Below are 16,626 nucleotides of genomic sequence, written 5' to 3'. Positions count from 1 at the left end.
GGTGCAGATGCCTGCGGATTCAGTGTGTTTTAGCAATCGTGTTATCCTGAGTTATCACTCTGACTTTCTTGTATTTTAGATGGTAATACGGACGAGGAGTTATGCAACCGTTGGATGCAGCTATCTGCGTTTACTCCTTTCTATCGAAACCACAACGTTAGGGGTGCTATCCCACAAGAGCCCTACCGATGGGACAGCGTAGCGAACGCGTCGCGCACTGCCATTGCTATTCGATATTCGCTGTTGCCTTACTGGGTACGTTGTTGTGGCAGTTACACCTTCCATACTGACCAGGGTATATCTAGTACACTCTCTTTGCGGCTGCATCTACCAGGGGTACTCCCCCAGTCCGCGCCCTGTTCTTTGAGTTTCCCGATGAACTCGAGCTCTTAGGGGTAGATAGCCAGTTCTTGGTTGGTCCGGATCTTCTGATCACACCCGTGCTCCAACCGAACGTCTCCACAGTTGACGGTACGTTCAACCACACCTTTCCACCCGTTGGTCTCAGTTTGACGCCACACTCCGTGCTTATAGGGATCTTTCCCGGGAGAGGTCAAGTGACGTGGCGAGACTGGTACACACACGACGCTGTTGAAGCTGGGTCAGCAGGTCAACCAATCAAACTATTTTCGCCTTTGGGGCACATCAACGTCCATATTCGGGATGGTTCTGCCATCTTCCTTCACTCTGCACCGGGGTACACGATTGAGGAAACTCGTCAGGGGCCTTACTCGTTGCTTGTTTCTTTGAATGCAGCTGGAACGGCTTATGGCACTGTCTACATAGACGACGGGTTGAGCAATCCGCCTGGACCCAGCAAGAAGCTCACCGTCACTGTCACGGACAGTCAGGTTAGGGTCAGCGTACAAGGAGACTTCAAGATTACACAAAAGTTGGAAGATGTGACCGTATTAGGAGTGTCAAAAAAGCCTACCCTCGTGACTGTGAACGGGGTGAAGATGATAGAATGGACGTATGCCCCACTGCAAGCTAAGCTTACTGTGCCAGGCGTTGGCACAGATTTGAATCGTCCGCTGTCTGTGAAGTGGGACAGATCTTACCTATGATAGGTAGATGAACTCTGTATCATTGTGTTATAAACGCCCAGCTCAGAAGTTGAGATGGATCTACGTCTAAAAACCCCACTGGCTAGAGTTTGGAAGAATTGCAAAGTACTCAAGAACGCTGCACCCTCTGTACCTTTCCGAAGCCCATACATGTGATCATTCAATGCAACATTGCACTTGCACCATCCGCGCGCTACGAAATTGTGGTTTGCACACTTGGGTGAGATCTGGCTGACCAACGAAGCCGAAGTCTGAAACGATGTGATTGACAAGTGCGTGATTGACAAGTGCATAAGGAAGGCAAAAGGAGCGGACGAACCTGGTTCATGAAGAAACGTAGGTGTTGTCTAGGCTTGCCTTTGCCGATCCATGGCTGGAACAGGGCAGCAAGTTCGTGACGATCTAAAAATCCCGTGGCATGGGATAGGCCACACTGCAATGTACCAGCGTCCAGACCATTGCGATGCTGTACGACGACGATAACGATCTGGGCCGTATCCAGCGGCAGGAAATAGCTCAAATCACTCTCAAGTTCCATCGGCTAAAATACTTCGACGCGCTTGTAACGCGAGAAACGTTGGGCACGTTCTTCCGGGATCCATCCAAGATGCAGTTATGGTCATTGCAGACCGACCTGGTGAACCATAGCTCCACTGCCAGCAATCTCTTGTCCTTAACGCCAAAGAGGGTTGCATAACCCTCGGGCACTGGTGCCGCATCTACGTCATGGCAGAGAAGACGTGCTGGTCGCCGATGGGAAGCACTGGCAGGAGAGGATGTTTGGGAAATTGCATCATTTAGGGGCCAGTGGTGGATGGTTGTAGCCTCCCGGCTTGACTCTTCCGAAACTCGTGGTAAGGTGGATTCTTGCTAAAAGTTGTTATGCCTGCGTTTGGCAGCAACGAAGAATCAAGATGGCTATACCTGGCCTGCCGAGCCTCGTGATAGGCAGGTTCTTTGGCTTCGTAGCGGATAACCTCCTACTATCGCGAACCACTGGGTCATGCTCTGATAACGCAGAAGGGCAATGGTACTGCCCAGGCCGTTTCATTTCATTGTGGCCTGAGGACGATACGAACAACTAAAACGGTCCTCGAAGGTTGGGGCTCGACTGCAGTGTCTTTTTGAGTGACGCGATGAGGCGGGGCATGGCAACAGATCTGGTGTAGCTTAATGATTGGTCATTTGAGTAGAGAGTGATATTGGAGACAGCCGCGCCAGCCTTTCTATGGATATGATAGTACACTATACAATTTTCAGACGTAGTGCGGTGAAAAGAAGTAGCGAAACTTGCAATTACAAAACTAGACCGCGAAGCCTTGTGCCTACTCTGCAGTCGCCCCGACATCAAGAGCTACCTCAGACGGTAAAGGATTGACACATGCTGATACAGTGGTCGTTGGTAAGAGGGTCTCATAGCTATTGCAGTAAGTGGACATACCGCCGTAAACAACTAACGAGAATACGGTTCAGAGGAGCTCGAAAGATCAAACTGAATGATCACTTACAGCCCACTTTCCCAGCAGAGTTGACAGCAGTATAGCCGTAACGGGCGTATATATCCCCTGGCAAGAGGACGTGAAGCGATGGACGAAAGAGTAACGCCAGCTGCGGTTCGTACCTGGCGACCAACTCGTATAAGTCTGAACGCCGTCTGTAAGTAGGACCTCCCCGGCCTTGACGTCAAGCCAAGATTTACGACCAGGTTCTGTGCAACAAACCGTCAGCAAAGCGTCATATAGAAAGAGCATAAGTATCCTAACGATGCGAACGTGTCACTTGGAGCTTCTTCGTGAACGTTGGGTGTTGTAAAGAGTAGGCTCTCCACGGATCCTTGTTGACGACACAGACAACCGCCAGTGGATGCTCTTCGTTGTGACCGCTGGCGAGAAGAGAGATAAGTTGACTATCGATCACGGGTTCGTCGTTGCTGCCTTCCTCGTACAGTTGCATGTCCAGGGTCGAGATTCCTTCCACGGTTGCAATGTGACACTTTAGTGATGAGAGTATGTGGGGTGGAGAGACGAAGAATATATCAACGCGCCCTAAGGACTCATCATCCTTGTTGAAAAATGTTCTTGATTTGGCTGCCCCATCTTTCGTGTAAAGACGATAATACACTGTTGAGGAAGCGGGTTCGCAATGAGACCAGATAGTAAGAGGGGGTAAACGCGTACCATAGCGTGGGTTGTGCTCAGGCTTGTACTTCTTTAGTGGCCTCTTCAAGCCTTTGGCTGGTCTCTGCTGTGAAGACACAACCAAAGCCATGGGCTCATGCTCAGACAAGCCTGGGCCAGACGGGCCGAGAAGAGAGAGATGGGTTGAGTCTTCCATTGGAGTCTGGCTGGAAAGTGCAACATATAACGTCGCGTTCTCCACCGAAGGAATGTCTTCAATCTTGCAAAGATAAGCCTTGAGGGACGCAGCGGTATGTGGTGGTGAAACGGATCCCGGAAAAATACGGCCAAGGAAATGGTCGTTATTGTTGGATGAATTGGTTTCTATAGCACCTTCTCTCGAGTAGAGTCGATAATGGACTGTTAAACAGCTTCAAATCAGGTAAATTTTCATACTCGACCACGATGCTGCCTCACCATAACGGACATTCGTCTGTGTGCGAAGCTTTCCTCGACTGGGCTTTACGGCTTCTCTCTCATCGATCGAGTCGACAACCAAAACTACTGGCTCGTGCTCATATAAACCAGGCCCGGATTGAGCGGTCAGGGAGAGGCGAGTGCCGTCCTCCATCGGCATGTAACTTGGCACCGAGAGATACAGATTGGATCTGTCCGACGTCTTGAAACCCTCTTTCCGACACAAGACGTTCTTTAGGAGAATCACTGTATAGGGAGGCGCAACGTCTTTGGCGTCAATCCGGCCCAAGGATCGGTCATTTGAATAGATGGCATTGTTTGATTCGATGGCACCATCTTTGGTATATAGACGGTAATACACTAAGGATCTGTTAGAATAATGGTGCAGGGGGGTTCAAGAGCACATACCGTAGCGAGGCCCACTTCTCACTGTCGCTTCCCTTATCGTCCCGGCTACGCTGGAGGTTTCCGGCAGAGATGTCCTAACGACGCTGGACATCTCTTCAATAACAGATAGATTCGCATCTATTTCGGGATTCGTGGAACGACTGGGGCCAGCAGCATGGGTTGTGTAACTAGGCGCTCGAGTGAGGCTAGTCCGGTAGGTGGGTGATCGCCCAAGAGGCGATTCCTCGTCAGGACTCTTTCTGTTCGACCTGGAAAAGATGGTATTCAACCTGCGCAGTGCCATGAGCGTCGACAACAAAGGGGGAGGGCGCCTAATCGTGCTGTAAAGATTCCATTCCAAACTGGGTTACAAATGTTGGCGGTGGGAATCGATGGCGAAAGCTATAACGGAATGGCACTTGATCCCTAAGCAGAACATTGTTCACCTTTCGAAAGCTGTTCAACGCGACGAATACATTGTCTAAGCCGGTACACTTACCTCCATCGTTCGCGTAGCCACTTCACAGAAATTTATAGCCTGGCAGCATCAAGAAAAGCCACTGAATAGGGGGAGACAGTTGATTTGACATCCTGTTCTCAATTCTTGTTCTTAATATCACTTGTGGATAAAATAGAGAGCTTACCTGTCCATCTAAATTTTGCAAGTGAACGTGCCGATGCTGTCGCCCGCTGGACTAATTTGAATTGTCTCCGTTTCTCGAATAACTTTGACCGACAGTGCTTCTGTTCATCGATTAAAGTCCTTTTCAATGGAGCACTCAAGGCTTGAGAAAACACGCACAATTCAAGCCCAGCACCTCAGGACTCAGGACGACGCGTGCATGAGGACGAGCAGCTGTTGCGCATTGACTTGGGAGCTCAGCGCCGTTCTTCTTCCCAACTGAAGGAGAAAGTAGGAGAAAGTGGCCGTCTAGAAGAAGGAAGTCACCGACAAGTTACCGAGGTATAAATACTCAGTGGAGATGATACCGATCTCGCTTGTTTGGTTGTGGAGCCGTCGGCATAGAAACCACGAGATCCTCTTCGGCTCCAGAATTACACATATTTCAATGACGGAGCAAGAGGTTAGTAGAACGCAAAAAAGTTGAAGGAACTTTGAGCAAACCACTGCTCACACCTCACCTCACCCAAATAACTATTCAACTTTCAAGAAATTAGTTCTTCTTGAATGAAATATACTCGACTGGCGTTGATGACCGGCTTGGAGTCAAGCTAGACGACCCATCAAGACGCTGAAGCTGGTCCACGTTTATTACCAGAGGCAGATGTACAATCGGAAATGCTTGGAAGGAGAGCAGGATCGTCTGCCCGATCATAAGATAATTCGCCTTTTCTTCTGAAATTCTTGGATCGAGAAAGATGTTAGAATCATGCACCCTCGAATAAGGAGTGAAAAAGGTGATTTTGAAATCATCACTATGGCTTGAGATAGAAGGGCATGCAGAAATCATCTCATTATAGGAAATGTACAACACTGGAGGTGTTTAACTCGCGGTAGCAACGTCACGACCCACCGGCAATCGAGGATCGTTCATCGACGCCGCGGAGCGTCCCTTGCACCACTTCGGGAGGGCACACATCTTCTGTCCGAGTCTCAAGGGCAACAAAGCCACCACCCTGCTTGGGTCTAGGCTTGAATAATTGTACCACTCTCTGAGAAAGACGCCGGCTGATTTTTACATGCTAAGTTGTGAAAAAAGTTACTGTACGGCCGTTGGAAGATCGTAAATTATACATGCCTTAACACGGGGCCCCCGACCATCCTGCTCAGGCGGAGGTGAACTGGTGTCCTGATTTTTCGTGGAGGCGTTTTCCGGGTGAGAGTTGGCTGCACGACAAGATGCGTTGAGTCATTGCAGAGAGGCCACAACAACAACTTACTTGGCGAATCCGAGTCAAAAGCTTGTGCTGAGTTCTCAAAGTTGACTCCAAAGTCATCTTGATCAGCAACTTTCACATCGCCGCCACCATCCAAGTTATTTGGTAAGGACTCCGAGTCTCCTTTGACGGGAGACTCGTTTGATGAGGCGTCCGAAAAAGACATTGGCGCGTCAGGTTTTTCGAGGTGATGGATGTACATAAGTGACTGAGAAAGTCCATCCCTATTCTAGAGGCTCGGGGCTGCACAGCCCTGGCACATAGCTTTGCGGTGCGAAGCTGGATGTCGCCGTAGAGAACAAGATCACAGTGAGGAGCCGGCGTTTCATGGCGCATCGGGTCACTATCACAACCACCTATCTGTCGATCCGACGAGAATGCTGTTGATGAAAAGGAACGTTAGAGCAGAAAATTTCAAAGTTCTGAAAGAGTTGATGAATTCAACCTAGTCCGACTCCCAGTGGTTTCAGCTCCGGCTCTCGCGGATCGAATAGTGAGCGTCCTCGGGATATTAAGTTCCCAAGGGCGTCAAGCAAAGCACAAGGTAGTCAAATAAAATTGCCTCCTTTCGGTCGACGGTGACGATGTTTACAGTGCTTTGCACTGCCGTCTGCACAACGGAATTTGGAAAATATGTTTGTACGTGTTGTACCGTGACTGCCACAAATTGGAGAGAAACAGACCTCTTCATCCAACAAGGCCTGAAATCTCTTGTGCTGAGAGATGATGCCCACCATGCCAAATGATAATCCGCGCGCGCATCGCATCTGATACCTATGGCGCCATGAGAGTTGGGTGTGAGAGATTCAAAATTCCCAACATGGTTCTAATGCGTGACAATCTGTGACGAACATACAAAACCAAACAGAGTTTTCGAAATTTCGTTGTGCAGACGGCAATGCAAAGCACTGTAGATGAAGTCTGGGTGAAGTTCGCAATTCGAAATGCTACAGAAGTTCGAAGGCGCAAGACAACAACAGCAAACAACAAACATAGAACTTGAAGTTGCTCCTTGGTTGCTCCGTCTCCAACGTTGGTGGCAGCGCACCCACTAAGGTCCGCTGAGCGTGGCGCCTTCGCCTGACCCAGATTATTTGAATGAGCTCTAATTGAAGTTGACATCGCGGCAGTCAACAGTATCTCAAATCTTATGGGATGATGTGGGGATTCGGAAACCGGGGAACACTGGCACTGTAGGTAAGCCATTTAAAAAGTTGTGGCAGTGATCTCTTATGTAGCTGCGACTTTGAGCAGGCGATGAAGATAATTTGGCTGGATGACGATGCCTGTGGAGAATAGCGGATACGGATACTGAGCTTGAAAATTAAATTATGTAATCATCACATGATCGCTGCTGAGAGGATAACGCATTGCTTGGACCATCGTCGCTATCGTCTCTCTCAACCACGACAGACTCAGATTCTCAATCGGTACACGTCGAAGAGCTGGGGAAACATCCCCCAATTTGTTTGGGATCACCCGGAAACTCAGAAGGCATGTAAGTCCCACAAATTTCTTTCCTCGTGCTGTTGCTTATGCAACCGACATCTGAACAGATCATGGTTTGGACAAGAATTCACGCCGGCCATGGAGAATAACTTTGGAAATCCCTCAGGTGCGTAAGCTATCTGTTTGACCTACTCAACATACTCACATTCTTTCAATTGAATGATAGATTCTCAGGGAAATCCCCCATCTCTGGTTCCACTGACCATTCCAACCTCCCCTGCCGACCATCGCACACTTTCAGCAGCGAACGCCATACCCTCTGGCTCACCTTTCACTTCCCACACACCTTCCACGGCTTATCCAAGCCCTCTATCAGCCACCACCCCATCGGCCGCTTCACATACACCTCAAACAGTCCATCTCGAACCTCCCGAGGTGGCTGTTTCATTCGCCAGCTCATCGACTGCTCTATATGCACCCAATACGCACCCTCCAACAATACCTCCTCTTCCGGAACGTAAACGCGGCTGCCCAAAAGGGAGCGCGAAAATCAAGCCGGTGACATACAGCCCGCGTCGAATACTCGGATGGCCTCTTTGAACTGGGTATAAGCAAAGCCTGAGGGCATTGTTGGGTGAGGATGCAGTTCGGCGGCAAAGAGACCAAGGGATGACCCCGGAAACAGGATTCATCACCTGTTTCTGTTGAATTCGGAAAAATGGTAGGTTTGTTATATCAATATTATCGTTCCTTCACTAATCTACTCTTAGCTGGTCTCTGGAACACCTTCACGACATGAAGGTCCTTCTTTCCAGGCACCATGCTGCCAAAATGTAAGTATGGTACTGCCCTCCCCCTTTTTTTTAGTACCAGATGCACAGGTCACGTCGCGTCAGCAACGTGGCAACCATCCGACACAAACCAGTGGCGACCACAATGACAAATGATATGCTGATTGTCGTCGTCATCATCGTAGTGAGTCCCCCGCCATCCCACCTCTTCTCTGCCACCCACCTAACATGCCACCACCACCAGACAAACGATGGCAGCCACAGCCACGTCACCCCTCCCCAGCAACAACCAACCGCCACAGACAACCATGAATGATCATGACACGACAACACGACCATGCAACAACCATGGCAGAACAAAAGCACACGACGAGACACGACCATTACTGAACAAGCAGGGTCCACGTCGCCGTGAGCAACATCACAACCTACCACGGACGAACCACGACGAGAATACATGACGACGAAGGATGATGAAGATGACCTGGAGGCTGGCACATCAATGGACGTGTCACGTCATCCAGACTGTGACGATGCATGTCGTCGTAACTGCCCACGTCAATTCAGGTGAGCAAGATGGCTCCTCTCCCCACCTTTTCTCATGAGAAGCAGGGGCCACGTCAGCGACGTGCCCTGCTTCATCGTAGTCATTTAGTTATTTGTTACTGTCTTTCTATGTGTAGAATACCATTCTCAATGGTCATTTTTTTGAACTATCCTTAAATTTTACAAAAAGAATGTGCAGGGATTGAACTTGCATTGGAATTCTGTTGTAACTCATGAAGTACATGGTCCAGGGGGCTTACCCCCAGCAATTTGAAGCTGTGTGCATGGAGGAATTGTTCTATCTTATCAGAGATCTGACTGTACCTTTTGTGTAATCTAAGCGAGTATCCAGCTTATATAACGCAAAATAAATCTAAAAGGAGGAAACAAACCCTGATGATCTCGCAAATCTAAGCGAGTATCCAGTATCCCGCTTTACCCCGCTTTCCTACAGCTCGCAAACACCCACAGGACACACTGCCACAGCTCAGTGAAGTGTTCTGCAGGTTGCTTGCTTGTGTCGTTGCACGCCGTGTTGATATTGTGAGGTTGGGGTCCTCCCTTCCTCCTCTTCCCTTTTTCTTTTTTCTTTTTCTTTTTCTTTTCTTTTTTAGCCCACAAACACCGGTATCCGGCCGATAATTTGAGTGTACTTGCGCTACCAGGCGTTTCTAGTCGCTTCCTTCCATAACTTGTACCTCCCCAACTCAGGTCAAGTCCTTTTGGTACCGCCGGCCGGATTCTCAATCATAGCATATGGACTCATACTTGAGGTTTTCTCTACCTTTTTGAGTGACGCTCAGTGCCTTCTACTATACTCCTCAATTTTACGGGACCGATCAGGACCAGGGCTTAACAACTGCTGAACATAGCTGTCGGTATTTACTTCAACAACTTGACACCATATGTAAGCACCGCTTTATGGCCAAGTCAATTATCGGGCGTCCAGGCACACGGTCTTTCATGTTCTCGTGTCAAAAAGCGTCGGGCACCCATGTGAGTTCACAGACGATCAGGCACCTCCGCACTGCTCAATACCTCATTTGGTAGAATTGGGCGCCTTTTCCTTGTGCCCCATGTCGTCCTCCACGCCAAAACTTGACATTCACGGGTCTTGGCAGGGGACGAATCGATAGCTTCAAAAAGCGGCTGTCGACTCGCATGCTATGGACAAGTTCTTGAATCATCCCAGAGTCTACGGCTAAGTGCGTATCATAATCTTTCTGTTGAACACTTTCTCAGATCCGACCAGGTTTTAACCATGCGTCATCTCTTCGTTCTTCTGTCCGTCTTCTCCACACTTCTTCCGGCCGTTTTCGCTGCAGTTGACTTCCCAACATGCCTAGCCAATGTTCAAAACGGATTATTCGGGACCGTAGGTGGCAGAGACAACCACGGGAACCCTGTCGTCATATCAAACGCTACTGCCATCACATACGAGTTATGCCTAGCAGCTTGTGGCGCCGGTCCAGAGCCTTTCCACTGGTCCGTTTTCTCCCAGCAGTTCAGCTCATGGCTTTTGCCATGGTTGGCTCTAGTGAGCCAACTCCCGTTTGGATCCAACGACAAACTCGACAATTTGGAGTCGGTGCTGCTGACAATCGGCTCTCCAGCCCTGGCGGCCTATTCCCTTGCCTTAACAGTGCTAAATGGACGTTGGATAGCACGTCGTTTTGCACGATTCACATATCCTAATGTCCGACGTGCCATCCGTATCCTCAACAGCTTACAACAAGCACCATTGAGAGTAGTGAACGACGACGCACTCCTCGCTTCCCTTGTTGTCCTCCCACAGAACGATGAATGGTGGATTGAACTCGATGATTGGCTTAACGATGCACATTCCTGGTCCATTTCCGCGATTACTTCCATTGCCTGGGTTGTCATCACATACGTTTTCACTGTGGTGGACTCTTTCACCACAAATCTGGGGTCATCCATCCAAGCAAATGGACAGGCAGTCGGATCGCTTTGGTTATGGCTCCTGCCTATCATCATTGGTTGGCTGATGATTTCGCCGAAATGCGACTCTGTCAGATTGAGCAGCATGATAGAGCGTGCAAATAGAATTGCCTATGTCGCTACAGACGGGGGCAGCATCATACTTGCGAGAAATGCTGGAACTGAGAAACGCGCTGTCGAACTCACAATCTTGGAATTGGATCCGCTCACTCGCGATGAGAAATGCACGGCGCCCGTTTACAATTACGCAAGGTTCCTGCCTTGGGTGATGGCGGTGGAGGAGGTTTGTGAGGCATTTCATGGTGCATCGGATCACTATCACGGTCACCGCTCTGTGGACCCGACCATCGATTGGGTCATGGTTGACAGGAAGCAGCAACCTCACGAGCGTAATCGCGTCGGCAATAGGCGTCAATTGGAGGAGTATTGTAAGCCCCTCCACGCCCGGATAATTCGCAGCCGTTGGGGGCCGAATGTGTTTTCGAGAATGGCGATCGCTTCGTTTCTTGCCATGGTGTTGCAGTGGGGAACGGTAGGTTCAGCCATCGTTGTCGCTTGGTTCACTCCCACCATCGGTAAGCTTGAACAGCACCATAGGTATCTGATGATTTGCTGACCCATTCGATGATTAGGGCTTGGTTGTCGTTCAGCTTCGTATATCGTCTACGGAGTTCTTTCTACCATTGTTTGGATCCTCCTCGTTTCCTCCAGCATCCTTACACATTACGCCACCATGCAACCCCTCAATCACTGGGAGCAACCTGTCAATGACTGGTCCATGAGGGCCGCGAGATTGACCTCTATCCTCCTTCGGCGTCTTGGGAAGTCGATCGCCACCCTCAACTCCATCTGGATCTTCATCTCATGCCTGTTCCAGTTGAGCAACTTCTACGATAGGTGCTACTGCAATAGCAGTGTTTTCTGGCTAAAAGGCCGCGCCTACAATGTCATCCAGTTGATGGCTGACGATCTTGCAAGCACGAAGGGTGCGTGGTTAGGTGGTGTGTTTTTGGCGGGAGGGGTTGTGGTGATTTATGTTGGGTTCGTCGAATTGTTCAGTGACCCACCTTTGCCGGACTAGCCTTTGCTTCTGTCACCTTGTTTCCTGGGACGATGTTGGGCTTCGCTACCCAGCTTCATTGTAAACTGTACCTTTAATTCTATACCCATTTTACTCTACATATTGCATGTGGGCTTGTCTCACCTCGACCACGACCTTCTGGCACCAAACCAAACCTTGACCTTTTTCTCTTCTCGACATTAACCCCGTGTCCTCCCTTTACCCCAAACAGCACCGAGGCCTTCCATTCTGACGAATCAATTAGCTCACAAGAAACTACCACGTTCGAGCTGCGCTACCCCACCTAGCTTGGGCAGTGGTAACTGTGCGACGGCGGAGACCTGTGGAGAACTTGAAGGAGAGATTGGCACATACTTACGCGAGACCACGCAAATACATGATATGCCCCGCCATGACCTGGTAACATACAGGAACTGAGCAATCACGATTTGACAGAAAACAAACGCAAAGACGACTTACCGGATGTGAAATTCAACGACCATTTTAAGCAGATCGTGGAGACCTTTTAGTGTTTACATTGATGATAGGTCCGATAACGTCGTCGATCCAGTGATATCACCTGTAAGAACAAAACTGGCATTAGATTCGGAGTTCGGGAGTGGAAGTAAGTATATACCTGACTGCTAATACGACCCACAGCGTGATTGCCGAACGCTGCCTATGATGGGCATAGGTAAAACTCATTTCTCAAGGGCACTTCCGTCGTCTTGAGTGCTGCAACAGCTTGAGCAGCACGGCAATGTCGACCGTCGAGTTGAACTCGCAACCCGAGAGCCATCTGCCACTTCTAGCCTGAAAGCTGAAGAGTCAGCTGGAAGTTGGAAAAGCTTGTTTAATTGCTTACTTCCAATCGGGGCTCCGTTGGGGCTCCTAGCACAGTTACTTTCTGAAGAGCATCGAGGTCTGGCATTTGAGAGAGTTCCTGCACGCGAGCGCCAGTGTCAAGGGCTTTCCTGGGTCTCAATAGCCGTTCGGGAGTCCACCAGCAAGTCTAAAGCACAAGAAGAGGGTTAAAAAGGGCCGCTCATTTACTTGCTAGCTTGCATGCTTACTTGGAGTCTGATTCCTCAAAATGAACCAGGGGGTCATGGATTATTGAGGGAGAGCTCTGCCCAAATCGTGGCCCAGGATCCTCTGGGCATTGGATCGTAGCAGGGTAAAAGATAGCCTGACCGCAGCATGATTCAACGACTCCCACGATTCCCAACTACACAACTCCTTGACCTCGACGTTGTCGACGAAACACAAACCCGACGATGGCTCATACATCGCCACAGCCGACCCCATGAAATCTTGATGAAATCCCTCCTTGAAAATGGCAAAGTGTCGTCCATCGTGCCACCCTCCGACTGGTCTCTGTAGCTAGACTAGTATCGAATCTATCTATTCGACATTACGTGCGTTTTTTCTTCGATTGTTTTCCTGTGATAGCCCAAGCCTGAGTGTTTTGAATAGACTCGAAAGAGGATACGGGGGTTACAGACGAAACACGAAGTTGCACTTGCGGAAGCCACGTCGCGATATCAGGTCTGTTCCATTCGAACATGTCATATTTCATTACCCTGACGTTCTTCTCTAGGACCATGACAGCGTTAAATCGCCGTGTTTACATGTAAACCACACATCACGCCAACCAGGCTCTGCGTTACCACTGGGCTCCTTGCTTCTGTCGTGACGTATGTTATATTCCTTCTCTCTTCGTCTCCTTCACTCGCAGCTAACATCCACTGCGTAGGTATATCCCCCGCTGGCAACGAGCGACCTTCCATTCTGCGCACCGCTCCTCTACCTAGCCGCCTGCACCCCATCACCACTTTACCTTCCATTCACTTCGCGCCCTTCCAAGATCACCCTCGACTGCTCCTCAGGGTCCAGCAGCATCCTCCTACCAGGTTGCGGAGAAACGTACTTGCATTCTGCCGAATTTGATCCATTCGGGAACAAAAAGCCACGAACGGAACGTGAACCTCGAGCGCCGTAAGCCGGAATATGATCTCGTTGGGGTCTGTTGAACCGTCAGCCAAGTTGACCACTGCAGCGGGTATGGGGGAAGGGAAAGAAGGAGGGGGAGTTACCATTTACGAGGATAACAATGATGGAGCGGCTCTGTGTTTCTCGGAAGGTGGGACGGCAATGGAGTGCGGGGAGGAGAATGTGGTATGTTCAATTCCTTTCGATTTTTTATCTTGCTTTTACAGTTTTGTCATTTCTTCGGGTGTTCTTGTGGTTTCCTGGCGTCTCTTCTGGCTTGCCTTCTTTTCTTCGTGTCTTATGCTTTTCCTCTTTTATTTTGTATCTTTTCCTTGTGGGACCATTCTTGTTTTCAGAATGCTGATGCATGATTGTTCTAGCTTGCCATCTAGGCAAAGTTGAAAAACAAAAGAAGGAAAAGAAGCTGGCACGCCTTGCGCTGGCATGCTGTTTCAGGACATGAGCCTAGAACAAGTCGGCGTGATCGTTCGAAGCAGTCCACCTGACACCGACCTCTGCACACTCTACCTCAACTCGGTCACGACTCCACACAACTATGGCCGCATCTCCTCGTCACCAACACCTGGTTTTGCCGTGGGCGTTGGGTCTATAGGCGAGAACCTATTACCTTACGAGGAATGGGACAAATTTACCAGCACAGACGCCAGCGTTATGTGGAAGATGGCCCAACGAGACGCGCACAAGTATGGGTTTGGCGACAAGGGGAGCATCCCGGCGGTGGTGAATGACAAGGATGGGACGGACAATGTGCGGCATTCTCTCGACCTGGGTGAATCATGGTATGTTCGCCTTCCTCTTCTCTGTCTTATTAGGTGCTAACTTTCCCAACAGGCTGAAATACAACATTGGCATCAAATGTGCTCCTGACCCTTCCTGACGCGACCTCGCAAAGGTTCCTGCTCCAGGGGCAAGTGGCGCGGAAAGACCAAACAAAGAATATAGGACGCGTCGTCATTATCCAAGTAGACTTTTCCGAGGAAACACAAGTGTGGGGAGGGAGCTATGCTCGCAGTTCTAAGGCAGAGTCACACGGTTCGTTTCTTGTACCGTGTGTGGTTTTAGCTAAGTATTCTCGTAGCAATGGTATGAACCCCGAAAACCGGACACGGATTGCTATGTTGACAACAAGGATAATTATCAGTGTACGGGGGAGGATTACAAGTGGTACATTCTTATCTCACTTACTACCTCCTATCAACTCTAACCTCTCCTTCGCTAGTGATTACACTGTTCAAAACAAAATTGCGTTCTGTTCGGCCAGAGTCGATTCCTGCTGACATATATACTGGACAGCCTGACCAGACGTACAAGGGCTCCTTTGGATAGAGGAAGATTCCTGGGGATACCTGCGTTGATGGTGCCAAGAAGGACGAGAAGGTTGATAAGAAGTGTTTGCAAGGTATGCCTTTCGTCATGGTCGGCTTGAGACATTTCTGACTACCGTCAACAGGACGTCATGCCCTGACCGTACCAAAGGAGGAGGTGATGCCCAATGAACCCTGTATTTCTCCCTCTACCCAGAGGGGCCTTGGTTCTGCTTGGGGAAGGAAAGGTGTAGTCCTGAGAAATAAGCAGCAATGATGACGGGGATGGTGGAGACTCGAGGCAGACAACGGGCACGGTGGTAAGAATTTATTGTCACAGCTAAATATCATGGATCGTTATTTTCGATTCGCATTTTATACAAACGAGGGTAGCCTTAGAGAAACGAAAAATATCCCAAACGAAGTCAAAATGTACAGCACAGAATATTGTACCCATATTAGTATTTGCCCATATGGATAAAGGGAACCCAACGATGGAATGAAACACCCCGCGAACGGAGTTTCTTGACTGCAAGGTGAAGGGCTAGAGCAGACTTCGTCATATCAGGTTCAAGAGCCGGTCTTCCATCAGGACCGCCAGAGAAAAGTTCTTCATAGAATGTGTCCACAATAGTAGGCCCGTCTGCATCCATCATTTTCGAGGATATACAAGAGGAGACACACACACACAGATGAGGAGTACGACACATCATGTGAGAAGCGACACACCAGGTAACAATCTGTCGTTCTTCATTTTCGGGTGTGTCGTGCATAAATTTGAATCTCCGCGACAAATTACGAGCGTGATGATCCTGTCACGACCGCTTTCTCATCACCACCACTGCCATTTGCTTGCCTGTGCCCCACCACCCCCTCGCTCTCTTCCTGCGCGTCTCGCACCCTCGCTATGGCTGAAAAGGACCAAGAGAACGGTCACGGGTCCCTTCAGGTGAGTTTCCACTCTGTTCAGCCCCGAATTTTTGCTAACGACCCACCACCATCACCTCCCACACCCTGTGCCACGGCAAACGCGACCACCGCCCCCATTTAAACCCTCCCTCGCAAAGAAAACCCTTGGATTATGACTAACCGCCCATGAAAACGCTCACAAAACCGCCCGAAAACCCACATAACCGCCCATCTACCCATGACGGCAACAACCCAGCACCCAGGATAAACCACCCACGCTAACGGAATCGGCCCACGAAAATACCCCCACAGACAGAATCCAGCGCTGAGGCCCATCGACGAGGATCCAGCGCCACTTGGCGAACCAACAGGGGCACCCACCGTGCAGCCAGGTGTGTACCCCGCACCTCCCCACTAACTAACCCCGAATGACGGCGAAAATGCCAGCACCCTTTGCGACGAGGCCACCTCTGCGTCCCACTCGACCACAGCCGCCGGAACCACCTACTGACACCCAGATGTGCCAACACTAGGCCGTTGACATTGAGGATTCTTGGTGGGTTCATTCCGGGGTCGCGAGGTTGCTCCCTCTCGTAAAATTTATGTATAACTTTGTATAGTAAGTAGTTTAAGGAATAAAACTTA

At 49.6% G+C, this 16,626-nt stretch overlaps 8 protein-coding genes across 8 annotated transcripts; 5 read left to right on the top strand and 3 right to left on the bottom strand.

The window, feature by feature from the left end:
- Nucleotides 1–3,661: 3,661 nt before the first annotated feature.
- Nucleotides 3,662–6,516, bottom strand: LACBIDRAFT_294706 (uncharacterized protein; the record flags this gene model as incomplete). Its single annotated transcript, XM_001883043.1, has 8 exons — nucleotides 5,951–6,516; nucleotides 5,774–5,897; nucleotides 5,584–5,738; nucleotides 4,851–4,949; nucleotides 4,693–4,700; nucleotides 4,548–4,567; nucleotides 4,070–4,389; nucleotides 3,662–4,021 (listed from the first exon to the last, which is right to left on the bottom strand). Coding segments are annotated over exons 1-8 (1,284 nt in total), but the record flags the coding sequence as incomplete, so codon positions are not given.
- A 775-nt stretch (nucleotides 6,517–7,291) lies between these two features.
- LACBIDRAFT_329044 (uncharacterized protein) lies at nucleotides 7,292–8,910 on the top strand (the record flags this gene model as incomplete). The annotated part of the gene is made up of 8 exons (XM_001883170.1): nucleotides 7,292–7,445; nucleotides 7,504–7,562; nucleotides 7,631–7,954; nucleotides 8,167–8,229; nucleotides 8,264–8,371; nucleotides 8,490–8,598; nucleotides 8,712–8,754; nucleotides 8,871–8,910. 8 exons carry the CDS (start codon nucleotides 7,292–7,294, stop codon nucleotides 8,908–8,910), a joined length of 900 nt encoding a protein of 299 aa, XP_001883205.1.
- A 1,084-nt stretch (nucleotides 8,911–9,994) lies between these two features.
- On the top strand, nucleotides 9,995–11,776 carry LACBIDRAFT_300482 (uncharacterized protein; the record flags this gene model as incomplete). Its single annotated transcript, XM_001883169.1, has 2 exons — nucleotides 9,995–11,270; nucleotides 11,328–11,776. The coding sequence occupies 2 exons, from the start codon at nucleotides 9,995–9,997 to the stop codon at nucleotides 11,774–11,776; spliced, it is 1,725 nt and encodes a 574-aa protein (XP_001883204.1).
- A 687-nt stretch (nucleotides 11,777–12,463) lies between these two features.
- LACBIDRAFT_300481 (uncharacterized protein) lies at nucleotides 12,464–12,686 on the bottom strand (the record flags this gene model as incomplete). The annotated part of the gene is made up of 2 exons (XM_001883042.1): nucleotides 12,464–12,568; nucleotides 12,621–12,686. 2 exons carry the CDS (start codon nucleotides 12,684–12,686, stop codon nucleotides 12,464–12,466), a joined length of 171 nt encoding a protein of 56 aa, XP_001883077.1.
- A 269-nt stretch (nucleotides 12,687–12,955) lies between these two features.
- Nucleotides 12,956–13,138, top strand: LACBIDRAFT_300480 (uncharacterized protein; the record flags this gene model as incomplete). The annotated part of the gene is made up of 1 exon (XM_001883168.1): nucleotides 12,956–13,138. One exon carries the CDS (start codon nucleotides 12,956–12,958, stop codon nucleotides 13,136–13,138), a length of 183 nt encoding a protein of 60 aa, XP_001883203.1.
- Nucleotides 13,139–14,191: 1,053 nt separating this feature from the next.
- LACBIDRAFT_300479 (uncharacterized protein) lies at nucleotides 14,192–15,094 on the top strand (the record flags this gene model as incomplete). Its single annotated transcript, XM_001883167.1, has 3 exons — nucleotides 14,192–14,547; nucleotides 14,661–14,932; nucleotides 14,988–15,094. 3 exons carry the CDS (start codon nucleotides 14,192–14,194, stop codon nucleotides 15,092–15,094), a joined length of 735 nt encoding a protein of 244 aa, XP_001883202.1.
- A 436-nt stretch (nucleotides 15,095–15,530) lies between these two features.
- LACBIDRAFT_300478 (uncharacterized protein) lies at nucleotides 15,531–15,728 on the bottom strand (the record flags this gene model as incomplete). Its single annotated transcript, XM_001883041.1, has 1 exon — nucleotides 15,531–15,728. The coding sequence occupies one exon, from the start codon at nucleotides 15,726–15,728 to the stop codon at nucleotides 15,531–15,533; it is 198 nt and encodes a 65-aa protein (XP_001883076.1).
- A 251-nt stretch (nucleotides 15,729–15,979) lies between these two features.
- LACBIDRAFT_300477 (uncharacterized protein) lies at nucleotides 15,980–16,492 on the top strand (the record flags this gene model as incomplete). Its single annotated transcript, XM_001883166.1, has 3 exons — nucleotides 15,980–16,021; nucleotides 16,294–16,373; nucleotides 16,429–16,492. The coding sequence occupies 3 exons, from the start codon at nucleotides 15,980–15,982 to the stop codon at nucleotides 16,490–16,492; spliced, it is 186 nt and encodes a 61-aa protein (XP_001883201.1).
- Between the last annotated feature and the right edge of the window lie 134 nt (nucleotides 16,493–16,626).

Source organism: Laccaria bicolor, genomic scaffold (genome assembly GCF_000143565.1).
Source record: "Laccaria bicolor S238N-H82 LACBIscaffold_19 genomic scaffold, whole genome shotgun sequence".
In the NCBI taxonomy this organism is placed as follows: domain Eukaryota; kingdom Fungi; phylum Basidiomycota; class Agaricomycetes; order Agaricales; family Hydnangiaceae; genus Laccaria; species Laccaria bicolor.
This window is presented reverse-complemented; position numbering and strand designations above follow the sequence as displayed.